The sequence below is a fragment of the Carlito syrichta genome, unplaced genomic scaffold (genome assembly GCF_000164805.1).
Source record: "Carlito syrichta isolate Samal-C Ts95f unplaced genomic scaffold, Tarsius_syrichta-2.0.1 Scaffold302263, whole genome shotgun sequence".
Taxonomy (NCBI): Eukaryota; Metazoa; Chordata; class Mammalia; order Primates; family Tarsiidae; genus Carlito; species Carlito syrichta.
Genome location: NW_007246359.1, coordinates 100,210 through 123,178, shown reverse-complemented (window position 1 = coordinate 123,178; position 22,969 = coordinate 100,210). Strand labels below are relative to the sequence as shown.

Sequence of the window (22,969 nt, the reverse complement as noted above, 5' to 3'; positions counted from 1 at the left end):
ACAAATGTGGGATTAGACCATTGAGACATGCGCTGGGGGCTTGGAGTGGAGTCACAGCGAGGGTCGGTGGAAGAGTAGTACTCACGGAACTGTTATGGTCCTGATGCTGTGGATCAATTGTGTTATTCATGTTGTGATTATCTCCTTTTTACTGAGTGTAGGGATAAAATGGCCACGCTTCCTATCACCACCAGACAACCCAGCATGGTTTCAAGATACACTTTTTACAGTTTTGTGGGACAGGGGAAAGAGACATGCTCTCCCCTGTTGCTCTGGAATGTCAGTTTTAGAAATGAGAAGGGGATGGTCACAGCCCCCAGGCCACTGCTCTGCAGAGCCTTCTTCATAAACACACACACTGTCCAGCCTCGGCACAGGCAGGGCCTCCTCTGAGCTGAGCAGCTAAGTCAAAAGCAGACATCCATTTTATTTTCCTTCTGTAGGTATTGAGAGCTGATCACTGAGAAGCACATTTTGGCAACACCCTTGAAGGAGTATTTTAAAGAATGGGGAGTGCTTTTTAAAAATGTGCAGAACTGAATATTTAAAGTCATACAAGTTGGTAGCCCCCTTAGGACATAGGTCTTTGGAGGCTTTATTAGCAAATTCTCTAATATTATAAAGCAACTTGAGAAAACAGGTCATGTTTGTTAACACTGTGGCAATTATGATTACAGGCTCTGATGCAAAAGGTGTTCATAGATAGGTTACAGATAGGTTTCTGACATCCTGGTTCTCAAAAACGAACTGGTGTCCAAGGGTTAGTGGTATCCATCTTAGCATGCCCTTGTGCTCACAAACTAGACTGATTGCTTTCCCAGCATTTAAAAGTTACAAAAATGTCTCTCTTATTGAAACGCCTTTGATTCCACCTTAAAAAAAATGGCAGTGAGATATATATGTATAAGTAAGTGTTTTTATATGTGTGTATATTTATATGCATGTGTTTATATGACATAAAATATTAAGGTACTAAGAGACATGGTATTGATTTTGAGATGGAAAATCACGTTGAAATGTCTGAGAAGTCAAATGCACTTGAGAGTAAGATGATACTTTCTAAGACATGTCTTTGTTAAATCTGAGGAAGACGTAGGCTCAAACATTTGTGATGTGGAAGCAGATCCAGGTGAAATCTTTAGCCTATAAAACCTGCTGCGTATATGATACTTGGAGTTTTTGTAAGGTAGATGGATATGTGGTCAATCCACTCTCTGTCTATATATTTATACAAATGTGTCAATAAGGTATTAGGGTCTCTCTCTCCCTGTGCCCCCCAGTATTCATCTTGCCAGTACCCTCACACAACCAGCTACTTGAGCTTATTGACTTACCCACCCGAACAGCAACCAAACTGTTCTGGGCCAATATCACCACCTTGTGGACATGATGGAGAACTGTCCTCTTTGCCCCTCCGCACCTCTCTTCTTGAAAATCAGAAACATGTCTTTGACCTTCTCGGCTTTCTTTATTCCAATTCGTGTCCCTAGAGACCTGAGGAAAATGTCTATATGCTTGTAATCTTTTCCAGACCTTTTCTTTTTCTTCCCTTTTCCTGACCTTATTCCTTTTAAAGTCCTTAAAAAGCATCAAATAAAAATAAAAGTATTTTCCAATCATGCACCTTGACAAGGAAAAAACCCTACATTTTAAGTGACATTAAGTTATAATAAATGGTTTCAGTAACCTTTAAAATGCTTGAACATTTCTTAATTCTCTTTTAGAAGCAACACAAAAGCATCTACATACCTATCTCCTCTCCATCTCAAATTTTCCTTTAATTACCATGATTCAAGGTGTATCTTCACTATTTTTATTTCATTTGATTTTTGCTTGCGAGTCCCTAGAATTACAAGAATATTTCTGTCTCTCGTTTTTCATTTTAAAATATCGAGCATTTCTAACGTACATGGCCTAAACTCATACTGGAGTGACTATTTCAGCCTGTCTTTTCAATGGAGAAATGCGTTCTGAGTACCAAATGTTTACCTTTCCAGTAAATATGAGACATATTCTAAAAAGGAAAAGAAAACGAAGAGGAAACATAAACCATTTGTAAGATGGGGACTGCCAGTGTACATTACACCTGTGCATTAACAATGATTAATTATTCATGAACGCATACAATGTTTGGCACACAGTCAGGCCTCCTGGCTTCTGTTGGCCTGTAAGTTCCTTGAGTTCTTCAGATTCTCCCATTCGGAACTCGTCTGTATACCAAAGTCCACCTCCAGCTCAGGGCCATGGGGGTCTGCCTTAGGAATGCTGAGTTACTAATGACAGAAGTCCTCTCAGACATGATGATAAGATTTTAGTATCTCCTAATTTTAAATAGCATCTGGGAAGAAAAGTAGCTTTTGACCAGGGGTTTGGGAACATCAACTCTTCATATCAGGCACGTTTATTGAATAATAAAATCGGGCTCTCCTCCATTATCTCTCAGGCAATGAAAGAGCCCTGGGTGGGTCTGAGCCAGAGAGTTCCGGGGAAAGAAACAGACAAGTTTCCATTTCATGTTCTATATTTAATCAGTTCAATTCCGTACCTTACTGAGTTCAACATTTTTCTAAGTAGTGGGTGGAGGGGACACTACAAAATATTTATAAGTGTATTTCCTGTATTCAAGGTGAAATACCATTTCATTGAAAGAATCCCACAGCTAAGCAGTTCCCAGTCCAAGTGCATAGAAGATGGAGTGGTTTTTCAGAGAAGGGCACGGCCAGGCAACTCGGGCCCTAGCGAATGTTCCATAGAGATGCCATCCGTGGAATCGACCCACAAACAGTAGCTGCAAATTAGGGGGAGACTGACTAGTTTATGGAATTGATTTTGGGGTGGGTCTGATCTGTACCACTTAAGGAGGGGCAACGATTCAGAATTCTCCAATGGTATTCTCAGCAGAACAAGGTGGAAACTCTGCACCTCCCTTTGGGTGGTCTTCAGGGTGCTTTAATACGAAACATCTGGGAGGTGGTCAGCTTCAGTCAATGCCAACGATTCACTCTCGAACTCCTGCATTAGTGGAAGCGGCTTCTGGTGTCATGCCTTATGCAGGATGGCAGGACTCAAAATAAAGGACCCACAAAACTCATGTATGCACACAGACACTTTTCTCACCAGGGGACGTGAACACAGCTGTCCACAGGCCAAACCCCGCGGGTTACTTTGTTCTAAGTAAAAAAAAGGCCTGCAGGACAACGACTCCTCTCACCCCTTGAGCTGGAGGCCAGTTGGTGGTGGCCGTTCACAGAACCGTGAAGGTGGCAGGAACCTGAGGCCAGGGCTCCCTCTCCCCTCAGGAATTGCTCCTCTGGCCTCCATGTGGAGGCCTGCTCTCCTGGGAGAACCTCCCACCTTGCTTTCATCTCCCAGATGTCTCTCCCTGGTGCCTTCTCTTCACTTTCAGGGGCCAGACTGAGGGAGAGCCAGTCCAGCTTGGGCTCAGAGGAGGCCCTACCTTGTGCACCTGTAGCCTCTCAGCCTGGGCCCTTGCTGTCTCTGAACCAGGTGTGGCAGGGCCGTCAACCTTCCTTTCAGGAACTGGTTGCAGCCCCCAGTGACTGACTCCCTTCTGAACCGCCCGTGCTTGCCCTTCTTTTTAAAAATTTTGTTTTATTGTAGAGATGGGGGGTACAAGGAAGGAGTAACCACACAAGCAGGCTGTGTTCAGGTGACGTTTGGACCTCCCGCTGGCCCCCTTGAAGGAGGTGTGGTTGCGGCCTGGCCAGTGCAGAAGTCTCCAGATTTCAGTTACTGCAGAGCTCCACGGCCACTTCTGCTCTTTTCCTTTTTCCGTCCCCATCACTGGTTGAGCTTAACTTCAGGGAAAACCCCGGAAACCTGCTTTACATTTCCATAGGAAGCCAAGGAGACCTTGCTCTGAGCTGCTGTTTTTAAGCCTGTGTTTTAATTTCACTTGTCCTTACATTTGTAACTATTTGGCTATAACATTTGAGATCCAGTCGACATTCGCAACTTGTGACGATAGTTTCAAGCCCTAATTTCTGTCCTCTGTGAAAACAATAAGCACATCACTTATCTCATTGTATTCTCCTCCTAGCTAGATGAGAGACCTGTGTCCTCCGGTGGAGAGAAATCTCTTATTCTCTTCTATGTAGCCAGCACCCAGTTTGCGTTTGTCCGCAAAGATATGAGGACAAGCTCCACCCTTCACCTGGTCATTTAGAGACAACTCACGGACTACGTGAATCTAGTATGCCCCATGGCTGACAGCATTGCCCTCTTTGTTCCCACCGAATCCCCTGGGCTCTTGGCCGCCGCTCATTCCCTCTCTCAGACTTGACAGAGTTTTCGTGCAATGACGTGGCCTGGAATTTGTTTTCATAGCACTAGAAGTGTCCAGCTCTGGAATGCTTCGTATCTGCCATCTAATTCCTGGTTACAGGACTGTAGTATGGACCCCTCTCTCCTCTTTCCATTTTTGTGGTTCTTGGTCTTGCTCAGTGCTCTGGAGACATTATCTGCCCACACTTTTTCAGAAACCTAGAGCTTCACAGCATCCTTAATTTTCTTCTTTGAACTTGCCCTCTTCCTGTGATGACCATTCCTAGTGCTGTTCTTGCACGCCTAGGCAACACATCCTTTTATGTATGTTCTTAAATCTCTCCAGCTCTTGAAAACGTCTACTTAAAAGTGTTCCTGGGTATCCACACTGGTCTCAGGATAACTTGTGATCAGCTCTCATGCTTTTGAGTCTCTCTCTCTCTCTCTGCTCTATCTCTCTGTCTGTCTCTGTCTCTCTGTCTCTCTCTCTCTCTCTCTCTGTCTCTCTCTCTCTCTGTCCCTTGTTCTGTTACAGCTCTCAGAGACAGCGCCATGAAGGGAAATAATGACAAAGACCTGCTTTCAGTCCCCACTCGTCAAATGATGGGTGGATCTCAAGGCTTCTGGTTTGGCGGACCTCTGTGGTCTTAAAGGCAGCCTCCATTGCAGGCTTCCCCCCACGCTTCTGCGTCTGCTTCCCTCTTGACGCCGATGCAAGCAGTCTGCTAGGGCAGAACTTGTGTTCCTTGCCGATGCCTGAGGGTCGTGTCCAGTACTTCCCAGTGCTCCTCTCCTCCCCGGGGAGCACCCACACCATCGTCAACAGCACACACCAGAGAGCATGCCCAAAGGTCCCAGAAGAACAAGTGATAGCTCCTGGCAAGTTCTTTTTTTTTTTTTTTTTGAGTTGGAGTCTCACTCCATTGCCCAGGCTGGAGTGCAGTGGCATGCTCACGGCCACCGCAGCCTCAAGCTGCTGGACTCAGGAAATCCTTCTGCTTCAGTCTTCCAAGTAGCTGGAACTATAAGCACATGCTAATTTTTTGATTTGTTGTAGAGACAAGGTCTCGCCAAGTTGTCCAGGCTGGTCTTGAACTCCTGGTCTCAGGCAGTCCTCTCACCTCGGCCCCCCAAAGTGCTGGGATTACAGGCTTGAACCACTGTGCCCGGCCTGGCGGGTTCTAATAGAACACATATTGATATGTGTTCTTGGGAAGGCAAGAATCCCATTCTCGATAGCTAGCTGCCTCTAAACTTACTAAATCAGGCCGAGTACAGTGGCTCAAGCCTGTAATCCCAGCACTTTGGGAGGCCGAGGTGAGAGCATTGCCTGAGCCCTCAGGTTTGAGACCAACCTGGGCAACATGGTGAGACCTCATCTCTACAATAAAATTAAAAACTTAACCAGGCATAGTAGTGTGCACCTGTAGTTCTGGCTCCTTGGATGGCTGAGGCGGAAGGATCACCGGAGCCCAGCAGGTTGACACTGGGGTGGCCGTGAGCGTGCCACTGCACTCCAGCCTGGGCAACGGAGTGGGACTCCAACTCAAAAAAAAATAAGAATAAAAATAAAATAAACTTACGAACACAGACCGAGCAGGGGAGCGTGCTAAGGGCATTCATTATTCCAGTGCTGCTTCTTTCTAACCTCAGGAGTACTCGGCTCACACCCTTGCCCTGTGTCTTCGCTCCTGTGGTTAAAGATCACTGTGTTCTAGAATGCCCCAGTTGCATCTAAAACCTCCCACAACAGATGATCTTAAGTAACCCTAGCTTAAAGACTACTTGGATCTTTGCCGCTTTCTCTCGTTTCCAAAGCAGGCTGGTGCCGACACTGTGAGCAGCGAGACCTAGCGCATCTTTTTAGTGTCCACTCAAAAGATACACCCACCCTCTCCACCCCTGAATATGGATTCCAGAGGACCCAGCGGTCATCAAGCACCACCGCCGGAAGGCCAGCTGGCCTCCCTTGCCTCCCTGTCTTCTTCATCATCCTGGTTCTCTGGTTCCTGGCAGCTTGGAGAGTTAACAGGCTGCTGAGATGTGCTCCGAGTCCCCAGTGCAGTATCTTGTGGGGATGAGCATGTGGAGAATCCTTGCTGCTGGATTTCTCAGGAGTCTCGCATGATGCCAGCATCTGATGGGAGAGACAGGCAGTGCAGCTTAGCCTGGAGGGACAGCCTGGGTCTCGGGTCTACCTTGAAGGCTATGGCCCATGTTACAGTTAATTCATTTCATGCCCTTATGTGTCTGTCTTTTCTCCAAAGGGCCAATGGGAAAACACTGGCAGTACAGTTGGCCAACCGTGTCCATAGGTTCCACATCCACAGAGTCAGCCCACTATAGATTGAAAATACAGTGTTCGAGGGAGGCAGAACACCAGAATACAAAGGGTTGACTCTCCCACGGGCTCTACGGGCCTGACTACAGGACTTGGGCATCCGTGGATTTGGGTATCCGCAGGGATCCTGGCACCGACATGCTGTGGATGCCAACAGACTAATACTAATGACTGGGGATTTGGGCGCTAGAGTCAAGCTATCTGCAGTTACCTTCCAGCCCTGCCTCTTGCTAGCTGCGTGACCTTAGCAAGTTGTTCAACCTCTCTGTGCCCTAGCTTCTTCAACTGTAAGATAAGATAATAATAGTACTTTCCCTTTAGAGTGGTTGTGAAGTTTAAATAGTAGAGTGCAATCAAAGGGCTATGTGCCTGGCATGTGCGATTGGGATCAGTGGGGCCTTGCTCTGTGGAAGACTCTACTGGGAGAATTGGGAGCATGCCTCCGGCTACCAGGCTGCAGCCACTGGCCTCTGCTAACTTCTCATCTGTCAACCCTGCTAGGCAGGGGCTGTGATAGTTCCTGTTTTGTACAGATGAGGAAATCAAGGCACAGATAAGTTACATGACTTACCTAAGATCTCAGAGCTTTTAAACAGTGTAGCTGAGATTCCAGGCCAGGTATTTTGATTTCAGTGTCTGGACTCTAGATCTCCAAATCAAGAGGAGTTCCTCAAATAAAAAAATGTGGAGTGTTAACTATGATGGCTGTTGAACATGTTGCTCTCAGTCTGAGTGTGCCTTCAAATTCCCTGGAAGGCACAGACTGCTGGGCCCACTGCAGAGTTTCTGAAACAACAGGTCTGGGGTGGACCTGAGAATCTGAGCTTCTAGCAAGTTCTCGGGTGGTACTGATGCTACTTCTCTAGGGACCAAACATCGAGAACTGTTGATTGAAAATGTTAAGAATTGTGTAGCCTTGATTGTCATCTGTCTCACTGATTATTTTTCTTGGCCAAACTTACTTACCTACACTTACTAGTCTGTAAAAATAATGATTAAAATGGTTTTCAATGTCACTGTGAGTTCATGTAGTTAATAGTGTTGATTCATCATTTTATCATCAGTCAGTATTTTAGAAACCTGCAAATGAAATGTCTCTTATTTTCCTTAGGAAGAGAAATGTTGAGATGGCACAATTACCCTACATGTGACTTAAAGCAAACAATAACGCAGAGTAAACAGTAGCTACTGTATTCACTGACGCTGGCACTTCATCCCCTCCCCAACTACCCCGCATGCAAGCATCTTTCTCTTTGAAAATCTCTTCTAGAAATCTTATGTTCATAAACTATCCCAGTTAACGCTTCAACGAGTGCAAGAATTGTAAAAAATGACGTCTCTGCTTTAGGACACAGAACACAGGATTGACGTCATTGTAAGATAAAAAGGAATTCAAATGCCTGTGTACAGAAGAAACAGAAAGATCTTCCAGGAATCTGGAAGGGATCTGTGGCCACAACTCTGAGCATGTGTTTGCCGAGTTTTGTCTCAAAGTATATGAACATGTACATGAAATAAGAAAAGGTAGCATTTTCCAGGCTTGATAACCACCTCCTAGGGATTTTGCCAAGCAAGTTCACACATTCTAGAGAGTCGGACTGTCTGACCCAAGACTATCCGTCTCAGGCCAGGTGCCCATCCGGTGATTAGGGTGTAGGGCTTGTCCTTAGGCCACTCCTGAGACTCCCCAAGATGGTGGAGCTGGTCACCCGCTTAAAGCGAGGTCCCAACTCTCAAGTGTGAGCTTTGTACACAGCTTTTCCACGCACTTGCTGCTGGGACCTTCCTAGAGGGCTGGCGGGTCCTCCCTAGAATCCGTCCCCTTGGTGCCTCGTGTGGCCTGCCTTCAGCTCTCTCTAGGCCAAGCGCAGGGAAAGCCCAGCCGCTCCATCTTTGGTCCACACGAAGAACGCCTGTTTAGTAGTGCCCGCGCCTATCTGATTGTCTTTTTGCCGTTGTTTGTTTTGTTGCCGTTTTCTTGCAGTGACACTGAGTGGCCTCCCATGTTGTGTCTTTCAGCCAGTAATGTTAAAGTAGAAACTCAGAGTGATGAAGAGAATGGGCGTGCCTGTGAAGTGAATGGGGAAGAATGTGCGGAGGATTTACGAATGCTTGATTCCTCGGGAGAGAAAATGAATGGCTCCCACAGGGACCAAGGCAGCTCGGGCGTTGGAGGCATTCGACTCCCAAACGGCAAACTAAAGTGTGATATCTGTGGGATCATTTGCATCGGGCCCAATGTGCTCATGGTTCACAAAAGAAGCCACACTGGTAAGGCCTGGCGCAGCTTCTCCTCCTCGAGGGCCTGGAGGTCTGTGGGGGGGAGGAGGAAACCGTCCTGTCTTCCTCACGTGCTTTGAGTGTGTTTCCAACTGACTGTCAGCACGCGGTGGCTCCCTGTGGTACTATGTCATGGCGCTCTCGTTCTGGAACGACATTTTAAAAACGTCTCAACGTGTGCCCGTTTGACCCTAGAAGTAAAACAAGGGGAAAGTGAGTCGCATTGTGTGTGGGGGGGTGTCAAGGGCCCGATATGATGCATGCTTTGGTCTCAGGGCACCCTTAGGTGGCAAGTGCTGAGAGGTCCACTCTGGACAAACAGAAAATATGGATGCATCAAAATTCACTCCTCAAACTTCCCACTGAGAAAAATATGCATTTGAATTGCACTCAGACTCACAGGATTTGATTTTTAGAAACACTAGAGAATGATGGAATAGCAGCAAAATCAAGTTTTTTGGAAAGAGTTCAGTATTCAAATATCTCGCCCTCTACCAAGTGAGACTCTGAGTCAGAGTATTCGATTTCAACTCTAATTAGCCAAGAATTTCATGTCAAGATCTCTGTCGTATTGAAAGGCTTACTGGAGGCTTTGGAAGTAGAAGAGCTGGCTTCGTTTCTGTGTCCAGAAATGAAGGAAGATAGGCAGTCTGGGCCAGGAAGTTGTACCCAGGGCCACAGAGAGTCTAACCCTGAGGGTGTGGGAAGTGCAGGCCCATCTCAGATAGCTGTGTCCTGTATGACCCCAACGTGATCTTTGGTCACGTTGATTGAACAGTCACATGCTTCTCCAACAGAGTGTCAAACCACTACCACTAATGGTGCTGAAGAGTCATGGAAGTAAAACATTAATAGCACACATTTTACCTTTAAGTGTAGGAAAGGGTGTCTTTTGAATCGAACAGAAACTTTTCTCTTCTTTCATGGGAAGCTGCCCTAGGGCGAGCAAAACTTAGCATATTCATCACCTCTAGTGGTCACGGAAAGCCTGGGCATAAAAACAGAGCCATCACTGCCTGTGAGCTGGCATCATTAGGTCATGAAAGAGCTGACGTCTGCCACTGCAGTACCCAGAGGGGACAAAAAGAAAACAGATGAAAAGCATACTTTGGAGTATGCTTTTTAGCAGATTTTATAAAATATCTCAGAAAATAAGAGTTTCATGTGCTTCTCATGTGGGACCAAGCAAGTATATATTTATCAAAAGTTAAGCAGAAATTCAGAAAATCTGTTGAGCAAACAAAGCTGGGTTATCAGAAAATGCAGATTTTTGAGGAGTTGTAATTTTTTATATTTAAGTCAGGTCAGTTTTCAAAATTCTGTATTCCTTTTGTGATATAGCTATAAAACCATAAATAAGCTGATTTTCAGTAGATGTCCATCTTTGATAAAACTTTGACTTCTAAAATTAAGCAAATGTTGCTTTTCCTAATGGACACCCTGATCCCCCAATTACCCACTGAAATAAACCCACGACATCCAGCCATAAGTGAAGCATGGCAGGAGCACTGCCTACCTTCCCTTTTGTAATGAGGTGGAAATTAACACGAAGGGAGGCCACCCTGTGATGGACACTGGACAGGATGCTCTGGGCCCCATGATAATACATTCCTGATGAGGAGCAGACCTCACAAGTGAATCAGTTTCCTGCTAATTCATGGAAAGCCTGACAGTACAGAGAACATTCTCTTAAATAAATATTTGATAAGTGAATCAAATTCTGGCATACTAAATTGCCAAAATATAATGACTGCCTGCCTTGATAAAAGGAATAATTATATCTAATAACGAAACCTGCCAAGAACAGATATGCAAGTGTCACCTGCCATTTGCAACTCACTCCTCCCAACAAATAGTGGCCAGGTGCCGTGCACACACCGGTGTGCTGAGTTTCTCACTTACACAACAAATAGCTTCCAGAAACCAACGTTGTATGGTGTCTACCTCGCCCTTTATTTTAAAACAAGCACTTGAAGCAATGACGTTGTAAATGATCTGCCCCGTGCATACCACTTGCAGCGATGTGCAGGACCCAAGCAGATACAGAGACATCTGTCCTGGCCAACCTAGGTTTGAGTAAAGGGACACTCTCGTGGGTTTTCATTTTCCTGGGATCTGAGTGTAGAACAGGTGTGCTTTCTGAATTCTCTACACTTAAAATATGTCTAAAGCCCTGCTTCTCAAACTCAAAAGGGCATGTCAATCATGCTTGTGAACATGCAGACTGACTCAAGCCCTGGGAAGAAGTGGCGTTTCTCACAAACTCCTGGAGTTTGGACCACAGAGCATCCTCAGACGGCGGGCAAGTGCCACAGAGTAGTGACAGTCAGCAGGGCCCCTTGGGACAGCTCTCCACTCGGGGACTCAGGCAGGACGTGGTTCCCCACCGGACAAGCCAGGACTCGCACTCCAGCCCTTGTTCGTCCTGCCTGTGACTGAGTCAGCAGGGCACTCCAGGGCTTTCCCAGTCCTTTCCCTGAATGCTGAGGGCTTTCAGGGGCAGTCTCCCAGGGGTGGAGCCGTGCTTTGTCCGTTCTCCACAGCGGTGAAGCCCTGTTGGTGCCGTTTTCTGAGCAGTTTGCTGGTACTGGAGCTTCACTTCCTGTTTTGCTGCGAGGTTTCATATTTTCGACTCAGGTGTGACATCTTCTCCGCCAGCATCTTAGGGTTAGAGTAAGAATGGGAGGGGGTGAGGTAGGGAGAAAGCCAGAGACCACTGGAGGACAAATGCACCTGTTATTATTTTAAATGATGGAATTTTTAATGCCAGAGACCAGCCAGAGTGTCTGCATTTTGGTCATTCTGTGTGGCCCTGCCTACTCTGTCCCCATCTATAAGTTAGAAAGATATAGTCACCACTTCATGAACACAGCACTCTCTTTGTGACACTGCTCCAGGGTGTGGTCAAAATAGTTCCAGGTCAGTTCTTGCCATTTGGACATATTTTTTTAATTTTCCTTCTTCCAATATGCCCTCTGAAATTCTATGATGCAGGCATCCACGAAGACTTTCTGAACTACCCAGTTATTAATTTACTAAAAGGGGCTCAAACATTCTTACAGAGGGTTCCTAAAATGGGACATCTGTAGAGAAACTGGGCTTAAAATCTAAATTTCGAGTTCATTATATCAAAACCTTCATCCCAGTTAAGTGAAACTAAATCCAACCTTGGAGATGCCTGATACACTTAGCTGCAATGACATGCTGTTGACCTACAGAAGACAAGAGACGGCCCACAACCCGGGCTACACAAGAATGCACATGACAGGGGCTATGTCTTTGCAGTCTAGCTCCATGGTCCCGCCTTCTTAGTTGTGAATACTTCCAAGGGGGAGACTCCCTTGTGTGGAGGGCTCTGTGTTTCCACTCTTAGGAAAGTGTTCCTCAGGCCCCATGCCTTGTGTGACCTGTTCATACCAGCACAGGCAATCAGAAACAAAGGTTGCCAGTGAAATGTGTTTGCCCACAGAGATCGGGATGCCAGGGCACAGCAGAGTCCAGGAGAGCCCTGCCTCTGCAGAAAGGTGACGTGGCTGTCATAATCTGCCCTTTCTGTCTCCAACTGACCCAGACACTGGTTCTACCTCATGTTTTCCTGCAGCCCTTCAGAGCTGGGAGAAATGTGGGTCTCTAGCACCTTTCCAGCTCAGGATGGGATCTTTCCCACAGCTCAGGCATTGGGTTGCTTTTGCTAGCTTGGAGTCATGCCACAAACACAGTTGTGTCACCAGGATGTCCGGCATCCTTATTATGAGCATTTTGTTCATGAGCATCCCACGCAGCCCTGGTCCACCCCATCCGAATGAGAGGCCTGTCCATCTCACCTGTCTGGGTCTCCCTATACAGGTCACCTTTCTCTTCTTTTCCCTTTGGCTCACTGGGAGTTGAATGCACACATTCACACACATGTACTATGAAGGCCCAGAAGTGCTTCTGATAGGTAATTATGGGATCGCTCGCCATTATTGTTGGGGATGCTGGCTGCTGGCTGTTTGAATCTCCCCGTCCAGGACTGCCTTCCATTCATGGGCTTGTAGCTCAGAGTTAGTGAGTTTGACCACCGCCTTCCAACCTGCTTGATGTCAGACACTTTCTCTCTTCTCAGCCAAGACCAATCCAGATAGAGGTTTGGGGAAATACCAAATACACCCCAGTTAGTATCAGGACCCCTCCAATGGCCCTGTAATTGAATATCGCTATAAATTAGTTTCAGCTTTTATAGTAGTACATCCATCCGGCCCACTTTAAGAAAAAGTGATGATAATCATGAAATTCAAGTGCCAATATAGACTTTTAAATTTAATTTAGTGTGGATTTTAATAGTGTCAGATTTGCTTCTGTGTAATCACTTTTGATACACACTGTTTTCTTTAGCATAATCACATGAATCAACTGGGAAAATTTTAACACGTTCTTTTTTCCTAAGAAAAAATTGTCCCCAGGAAATGTTTCTATGGCATTGCAACACCAGGTATCACATAGTACTTTTCTTCTAAGTAGTGCATTTGTTCTTCAAAAGAGCCTTTATATTTACTTAAACACGACAAAGGGATCACACTTTGGAGTGGGAGTTAAGTGAAATGTTCACTGATTTAGATTCCAAGACCTGTGACTACTCAGTAGGACAGACGTGTATTTTTTTCCTCAGATGCCTGTTCATTCCTTTGTCGGATCCAGAATGTAGACACATGTGCTGTGCTATCCTCTGCAGAGGTTCAAGCATTCTCTTGGTCGCAAATTCAGTAGTACCACCCCTGAAAGAATTGCTTAGTAACTACTCAATTGCATCTCTTAGAGTATCTGTACTTAAAACAGGATATGTCTTCTATGGATGTAGACAAGTGATAGTGCAGCTGTTTTAGGATTTGTGAGGAAGGAAAAAGCCAGACATCCCAACGCAACTCTCACTTGTATGACCTGCTGTAGGAAGATTTGGGACCTTTGGAAGATAGGGAGCTTCCTTCACAGTTTCTTAACTTCTCGTTTTATTCAGTATCTCTCTCCCTCGCTCTCTCCCCCTCTTTCTTTCTCTCTCTCTCATCCTCACGTTCTCTGTCTGTCTCTCTCCTGATTTGCCTGCTTAGGGACAGACAGGTAATGGAGAAGAAATTGAAAGGGAAAATACAGGGAAAATGTAAATGAAAAGAAGTTATTATAACTGTTATAATGAAGTGCCTTTCATTTAAATATAAGAATGTAACGCTGAAATGAACTTGTGATCCTGAAATGCATTTTTAATGAGTTTCCTTTTTATTTTGCTGCTTCAGTGGCATATTTTAAAGACCCTTTGAAAAAAGCCACATTAAAAACCCCACCAAATGCCACAACACGCAAAATTGGATATTGGTTTATTCCAAAACTGCTGATCAGGAAGAGTGGCTCTTCATCACAAAATGTTGCAGTCACTTTATTTAAATGAGTTTGAATTTGCATTGTGATGTGCCATTCTGATTTAGGGAAAAAAAATTAGATTTTCAGATCAAATTGACCCAGCCAGTGAAGCGTTAAGGAGCTGGCAGGTTGAGTCTGAAAGCCTCGTGTTCTATCAAACCTGCAGCCGGTGGAAGTCAACGGGCCCCCCGTGGGAAACAACTTTCCCGCGGCAGCGGCATCCTCCTCTCGGCCCGGCTGAGTTTGTTCTCACCAGCTCTCCTCTCTCCGTCCCAGGGGAACGGCCCTTCCAGTGCAATCAGTGCGGGGCCTCCTTCACGCAGAAGGGCAACCTGCTCCGGCACATCAAGCTGCACTCCGGGGAGAAGCCCTTCAAGTGCCACCTCTGCAACTATGCTTGCCGCCGGAGGGACGCCCTCACCGGCCACCTGAGGACGCACTCTGGTAGGTCCCCTGGGAGAGGCCAGCCCGAGGGGAGGCCAGGCGTCCTGGGCGCAGGGCGTCCCGTCCTGACTGGCTGGCCCCACGCAGGGCCTCTGTCCCGTCCCTGTCGGTCCCCCGTTGGGCACCAGCCTCCGTGGCTTTGGCATCAGTCTCCCCCCGCCGCTGCCCCGCCAACTTCCCCACATTCTCCTTTTCCCGTTGAACCAGAGGAAGCGGCCAGACACACACACACTCACACACACACACACATACACACACATGAGTCTCACTCTAGGTAGTGTGTTTCAGAAGAGGCCATCCATTTTGCCAGGCGACGAGTGGGGTTTTAGAAAGGATTTTGCCAACCATTTTTCGACAGCTGTACGGCCAATACCCCGGAGGTTTCCAAATACCTTTCTTTACATTAATTGTGGGGTCACACTTTGGACTATTCTACACAGGGTGTGATGGGGACATGTTTATTTGCAGCGGTGATAGACAAAGGTGATTTCTGGCATAACCCAGTCATTTGAGGCACACCCAGACTGGTCCAGAGTGTGACTCTCACATGGGAAACCGGTCAAGGACTCGGGTGGAGAGGGGCGTTTCTCTTTTAACGAGATAGGTTAGGTGCATCCCAAATAATTCAGAGTCTCGGCTAGATCATTATGAGCATAAATGCTCCACAATTCTAAAACTACTCCCAACCCGTGAAGCCCAAGTAGGCTTTAATTAGGTTAGACCCTCTGCCTAATGAGACATCTTCCTGGGTGTTTCATTATCTAGTATCCCCACAATCCTACAGGTCAGAGGAAGAAAGGGCTTCGGCCAGGCCATCATGTGTGTCACGTTTGACAGCAGCTTGGTCTCCACAACATGACCCACGTGGGTTTCTTTCACACTGTCCAGTGGGGATACTTGATAGCACACTGCCTGAGCCTTTAGGGTGGAAGGTTGCCAGCCCTTGTCCCTGCCCTCAGAGAGCTTCCCACCCCAGCCAGCCATGGGTCAGCCACCCTCTCTGAACAGGTGTCATGGGTGATGGAGCTGCTTCAGGCCAGCTGCTTCTCAGCCTCCCTGGGGAGCAGGATAAGGAGGTGTCTTCCCAGGGGATGAGGACCTGTGTTATTTGTGAAGGGTCTGTGGGGGCCCAGGCCATCTCTTTTCAAATGCAATGAGTGGACTCAGTGGTGAGAGGTTGTAGTGGCCGCTCACGTCCATCTCTGTATCACACCTTTACTGAGCATCTCAAGGTGATTCTTCCCCATGGGGGAGACAGGTGCACACGAGGAAAGCAGTGCCATGTTACCAAAAACATAACAGTGTCTGCAGGGACTAGAGGCGCAGAAGGGAGGAGACAGTGGTCCCTGTGGTGGGAGGGCCAGGAGAGATTCCCACAGAAGGAGGGGCTTGAGTACAATCCCAAGTGGAGGCAAGTTTCTGAAGTTTGCCTTGGGGAAGATCTAAGTGAGTGTGTGAGCCGGCAGTGGTCCTAGAGGGGTGTGGCACACACGTGGGCAAGAACGTGGTCTTTCTCCTGGTGAGCGGCTCCTGCAGGAGTCCCCCAGACAGCTAAGATGAGAGGGAGAGGGGTCGCAGGAGGCCTGCAAGCCACCTCCTCCCCGTTCTGACCTCCTTCCTGATGGTGCACGTGGGGGAGGCTCCCAAATGCCCCTGATCACAACATTGTGGTGGTTTGGGTGAGCTTCTCAAAACCCTCCAGGAAGGGAGTATGCCAAGCTGAGGAGTCGCTGGACCACAGAGCAGGCAGGTCAGCAGTGGGGCCACGGGGCAGAAGTTACTCACGGTTGGGGAGGGTTGCTACAGGGGGACAGGAGGAACAGGTGGCTCCCCTGAGAGGGAGGACTCAGCATGACGACAAGTCTTTGACATATTTACGTGTGTAATGAGCATGAGGTGCACCTGCAGAGGTGAAGGTGGTGCCAGGGGCTGACTGACAAGCGAGGCCTGCGTGGACTTCAACTGTGAGGCTTGTCCAGTCTGTGTACCGTGCCTACAGGTGATCTAGGAAAAAGAAAGGTCGCGCCTGTCATTTCTAAGGAGTCACGTAGACGTAGACACAGCTTACAGCAATATTGCTTTGGTTGTTAGGAAGTATGGCTTTCCACGTCAGTGGAAAACACGAGCATTTATTCTTGGGTTGACACCAACCATAGATCATCACCCCCAGATTGCTCTGATTGGCATAGAAATCTCTCACGTATCAGTCCTTAAAATGTAAAGTGTCTGGTGTCTTCCTTTCCCATTGTGGAGTTAGGAACATTTGATACAATGTTTTATGTTGCTCTGGCTCCATGCCTGTTTACTCCATCCAAAGATTGATGGTGTCCTGCTTTAAATGTGATTCCTTACTTGAATAATTGCACATATAACAGGTGGTAGATTTGGGGGAGTTTATTTCTATTATGGCTCTCCCAATGAGCAAGTTGGGTGGACCATCATGGCTCCAGGACTGGTAATGATCCGGCTGTCTGAAAGTGCCATTGACACACACCCAGCTCTTGGGGGAAGAAAAGAACAAAACAGTGATTTGGTAAATAATTTCCCTATAATAAAATGAAGACTTCAGCCTTTGAATGACAAGCTCAAACGTGGCCACTTTCTCTCCTTTCTTTAATGGAGTTGGGATGGCCAGTCCCAACTCCATTAAAACCAGGATCACAGCTTTCCCTAGTACCTGGAGCTGACCTGAGGTTCCAAGACCAGCATGCTAGTGGTGACAGAGCTAAAAAACATTTCCCATGCTGATACCAAGAAGGGCTTAGGTTATATGGAGTATAGGGGAGAGATCCCTCTTCCTTCCTCGTGACTTCCTTTGGAAGTGGCAGGCTTAGTTAGAGACTTTCTTTCCCGCAGAATATTGAGCTCTGCTTCAAGATATGCTTTAGTTCATTCACTTACAGTGAACATATTCTTATGTTACAGAGTTAAAATCAATTATATTTTCAAAAAAATGGATAGTCAGACACCGTGCCATATATACAGTAATATGACTATGGAATTTACTAAGATTATAGCTTTTGCAGGAAAGGACATTGAATTGTTTTACTATAGTCTGTTCATAATTTCTAAAAGCAGTACTTAATAAACATGTGCAATTTTAGGCAATATTCTCTCTTTTAACATTATTTCCTGATATTGGGGGTACATCACTTTCTATAGATAAAGAAAGATATTTTTCTTTCTCTATTAAGTTTTCCAGAAGTCAAATTTTGGTTTTCATGTTAGTCGCCTTAAACCATAGTTCCTGTGCACCTAGGAAAGAGATTTAACCAATTCAAGCTTTGGTTAAACCATCTGACCAAACATTTCTATTTGGGTCATGTTAATGTTTATATAATATTTTGAAATGTGTTAAATAAAATAACATGAGAAAGAAGTAGAAGGTTCTTGTCTTAGGGTGAAAATTTATATTCTTTACATAAGAGATTGGAGACACTATTCACTTCATCTCTTAAAGTTATATCTATTGAAGTCTTTAAACAGTCATGACATAAATTCCTACTGAGTCTTCTTTTATTAAAATAGCACTCAATAAAATCCAGGAAGGCCTAGATTAATCATAAAGAGCTATACTGCCCAATGCAATAGCTATATGTGGCAAAATTTAATGTTAATAAATTACAATTAAATAAAATTCAGACTTCAGTCCTTAGTGGAGCTAGCCACACTTTGAATGTTCAGTAGTCATACATGGCTGGTGGTTGCCATGTTGGACAGCACGGTGGATTCCATACTGGGTAGCACAAGTAGAGGGCATTTCTGTCATCATAGTAAGTTCTGTCGGACAGGGTCACTCTAGAAGCTAGGCAATCCTAAAGTTCTTTGGGGAGAAAAAAGAGCTTTTCCATAAGTTCTGTTTATGAAAAATACATTTTGCATTTCCATACTGTATCTTTTTTTATGCAAAATATTTTGTACTATACAATACAAATGTAAAATACATTATATTATATAAGAAAATGCATTATGGAAATAATGTTCATTTCATTAAAGCATATTTATCCACCATTGTTTCTTAGACTTCAAATTACCCGGTTTAGCACCCAAAATTTGAACTCACTGTGGTTCCATTAGATGCATCGCCCAAGTCATGCCAGATCTGGCCCCCAGTAGAGACAAGATGCCCGCTCTGGAGGTGAACCTGTAGATGATCTAGCCAGCATGACGGTCTTCCTCACATCCCATATCTAGTTGTCCGGCATCCACCTTGTAACACTACAATGCTCCATTTCCTCAGCTAAGGGATAGACTTTAATGATTTAAGGTGGAGAGACTCCAGTCGTCAGTACAGCAGATAAATTAAGATGAAACGAGTCACAGGAATTCTGGGTACAACCAAAGAAGCCTTTGGGCATTAACATTTTTAAATTTAGTAATTTTGACCAAGTCCATAATGCTTTTAGCTCTCAACAGTATCAAGAGTAGATTTTTATTTTTTATTTTTTAACTTTTTAGGTAATAATTGTATTGCATGCATTCCCATTATACATAAGGCCAACATTTAATTGGGGTCTTGAACTCAATTGTGTTTTCTGCAGTTGGTAAACCTCACAAATGTGGATATTGTGGCCGAAGCTATAAACAGCGAAGCTCTTTAGAGGAACATAAAGAGCGCTGCCACAACTACTTGGAAAGCATGGGCCTTCCAGGCACGCTGTACCCAGGTAAGCGCTGAAGCTTGGAGGCGGCCTGCCGGGCTCTCCCCCAGCATGGCAGGTGAGGCGGGCGCTCTGCACACAGCGTTAGGGGCAGGGCCACAGGCCTGCTTCCGCCCAGGCTGGGTGGGAGGGGAGTTTTTGGCCAACAACGTCTCAGTTTCACTAGGAGCACTCTGTGCTTCCCGACTTTCTAGATCCTCATCTGACCAGAGACAGCTTGACTCTAAGACCCCTCCCTCTTCGAATCTGGAGAAATGCCTAAGATAGTAGTTATTCTTCATAATTTCGGATTTGTTTTTTGGATGTTGTTTAAAAAAAAAACAAAAACCATAACCTCTAGTAGCGATTGTTTCTTTGTGCTTAGTAATCAAAATAAAATGTGAAATCGTGTCTTAAAATTATTTTTTCATGAAGTGGATCAAATAAGAACTTTCAAGCTGTGATATCCGCCATTGGTACAAACCAAGGGCACAGTGTCCACACCTACCTGGCACTTGAGGTTGAAATTTGTTGAAAGACCCTAGCAGTTGATAGCATTGAGGTGGTCAAAGCATTAGAGGAAAGATTGCCTTTTTCATATGCACTGTGATTCTTCTTTGTATGTTGCATATCAAGACAGCACTTGACTCTGATCCCAGACCATGTGAAGTGTAAGATGTGGAGAGAGGCCTGCACAAGGTGACTTTCCCCAGGGGCATTGGCAGTGTTAGACAAGTTCCTTCCTAACTATCTAAGAGATAAGAAATTTAGCAATGAGCAAAAGAAGCTGATTTCTCGCAAAACACTATTGACTGGGCACGACCACTGGCAAAATCATCATTGGACTGTAGGGTGGAAGTTAAATGAATGGTGGAGAATTCATTAAGCCTCACTCAACGTTAGGACTTGAACTGGTCCATCATGGAAGATTCACCAGAGTACACTCAAATGACTAATGGCAGATGAGAGCAGGAAAAAAAGATGTTCAGAACGAAGGCCTGAATGTTGATTCAGATTAGTCTTGGCATCAAAAGGCAACACGTCACATGGCAAGAGTTCTGTCGTTCCAGTGCTGTCTTTGCCACCTGTCAGCCGGGGAGCTAGGGCTGACTGCTGATTTCTCTGGGCCTAAATCTTCTCACCTGTAAAATGGGGAGATTCCATAAAATGATTGGTTAGCTTCCTTCAAAGTTTCAGGTCTAGAATGGAAAAGTATTGAGGGTGAGTGGAAGAGAAGTAACTGGATGTTAAAATAGCAGAAGCAGCAGTAGTAGTAGTAATTTAGCAGTTATTAAGTTGTAGCTAGACCTTAGGGCAGGAGACCGAGGGGACAATTATCTTCCTTTAAAATAAAATGTGAACACCCAGATACTATATTTTTCTGTAAAACATAAATTAATAGGCCTTGGAAGTAAGTGCTACTAATGATGACATATTAATGCTTAATAAGCCATTGTATGTACTCAACAAATATTTACTGAGGACTTACAGTTGACAATACCCACCCTATTGAATACAATAATCTGATATACACATGGACTTGAGAAGACAAAGCAAATGAAAGCAGCAGCTGGGATGTCATTTTCTATTTCCTACACCATTTTTGTTATTGAAGAAATGAGCTGCGATGTCACTGTACGCTGGCAGCTTCTTCCCAGGTGGAAGGAGAAGCAGCCCTCCCTGCACTGAGACCTGGGCTCGAGTGCCATCTCTGACTCTGTTTTTGACTGTGACGCAGGGCTCGTCTCCTAAACGTGAGTGATCATTTCTGCCTGGCCTCCCTCACAGCCGCACTCTGAGAGAAGCATGAGGGAGTAGAACCTGGTGTGAGCCGGAGACAAGACGCGTGTCAGGTGCTCATCTAAGCATGGACACTTAGGTCCTTGGTGTATGGACAACTTTAACCTGGTGTTCCTCTGTTGGCATCTGTGTCACTGCACTTATGAGCCAGCCGTATGCATTAGATGTTACCTTGTAGAAAGAATCCATTTCAGCCTAAAATGTGAATGTCTTCCCTTTGGTGCTCAAATATTTGGAAAATTACAATGATGTTTTCCTGTCCCCATACTCCGTCGCTGAGAAGGCTTCTCTAGGACGGGGCAGTCATCTGATTTCAGTATGGCAACAAGTGCAGCAGGCAGGCTACCATTTAACTGCATTGAATTCTTTCTGTCTTGTATCACATGAAGATGTGCAAAATGTCATAAACCCCTCTCAACAGGTCACCTTTGATTTTACCCTGGCCAGCATCCAGCCCCCGCGATAGGCAGTCAGTGCTGGTTTCAGAAACTTGGAGGACTGAGAGGATTCCTAAGAGGACTGTCACAAAAGTCCTCCTAGACTGCATTTGGGGCTGGGATGGCAGGCAGGGGAGCCAAGGGCTCGAGCACTTCAGCTTTGCTGAGCCAGGACAGGTTGAACCTGTGTCTTCCTGGGCATCTCTCCTCTCCTGTCCCTCCACAGCTTCCTCTAGGACCAGCCCTCATCTGTGCTCAGGTGGATGGTCGAGTAGTCCCTTCTCTTCTCCCCAGTCTCCCTTAGGTTGGGCCCACTAGCCAAAAACAAAGCCCAGCTTAGAGAATGTGAGAAAAGTTTGATTTTTCTGAGTATAACCTTCTTTAGCAAAAAGCTTTTGGTACCTGTTATAATTTCTGGTTTTCTTCCTCTTTTAATTTTTATTTAAAATTGTGGGGTACAATTCAGGGCTAGGTATACAAATATTCACCGTGCAGGTACCCTTATCAATGAGGTATGCCCCCGCTTCCCCAGGCAGATATGGACTACAGTCAATCCCACCTCTCCATCCTCCCACCCCCTCCCTGCAGTTTCCCACCACTTTCAATCCTTTTCTTATAGTAGTATGGTAGTTGTTCAAGGTCCACTTATGAGTGAGAACATGTGATACTCAGCTCTTTGTTTCTGTGAGAGATCACTCAGTATTATAAATTCTAATTCCATCCAGGTTGTTGCGAAGTTCATGATTTTGTTCTTCTTTATGGCTTCATAGTATTCCATTGTGTATATGTACCATATTTTTTTTTTATCCAGTCCTTTTTTGATGGGCAACATGGTTGGTTCCATGTTCTTGCAATTGTGAACAATGTGCAAGCATCTTTTTTATAAAGTGACCTGAGTTCTTCTGGGTATATTCCCAGGAGGGGAATTACAGGTTCATATGGAAGATCGATTTTTAGAACTTTTAGGAATCACCACACTGATTTCCACAGAGGTTGAAATAGTTTGCACTCCCACCAACAGTGTAGAAGTTCCCTTTTCACCACATCCTCTCCAGCATGTTATTTTTTGAGTTATTGATGATGGTCATTCTGACTGGAGTTAGATGGTATCTCAGTGTACTTTTAATTTGCATCTCCTTGATCACTAGTGAGGCTGAACTTTTTTCATATATCTGTTGGCTGCTCTTATATCTTCTTTTGAGAAGTGTCTATTCATATCTTTAGCCCACTTTGTAGTAGGGCTGTTTGTTTTTTTCTTTTCTTTTCTTTTTTTTGAGTTGGAGTCTCACTCTGTTGCTCAGACTGGAGTGCAGTGGCACACTCCTGGCCACCGCAGCCTCAACCTCTGGGCT

General features: G+C 45.5%; 1 protein-coding gene across 2 annotated transcripts in view; it reads left to right on the top strand.

Moving 5' to 3' along the window:
- The window catches only part of LOC103258489 (DNA-binding protein Ikaros), a 95,716-nt gene that overhangs the window by 62,426 nt on the left and 10,321 nt on the right, over positions 1 to 22,969 (top strand). For both annotated transcript variants that reach the window (XM_008056155.1, XM_008056156.1), the window contains exons 4-6: positions 8,645 to 8,896; positions 14,573 to 14,740; positions 19,282 to 19,407. In XM_008056155.1, coding sequence (XP_008054346.1) covers positions 8,645 to 8,896; positions 14,573 to 14,740; positions 19,282 to 19,407 — 546 coding nt within the window. The remainder of the gene's footprint in view (positions 1 to 8,644; positions 8,897 to 14,572; positions 14,741 to 19,281; positions 19,408 to 22,969) is intronic.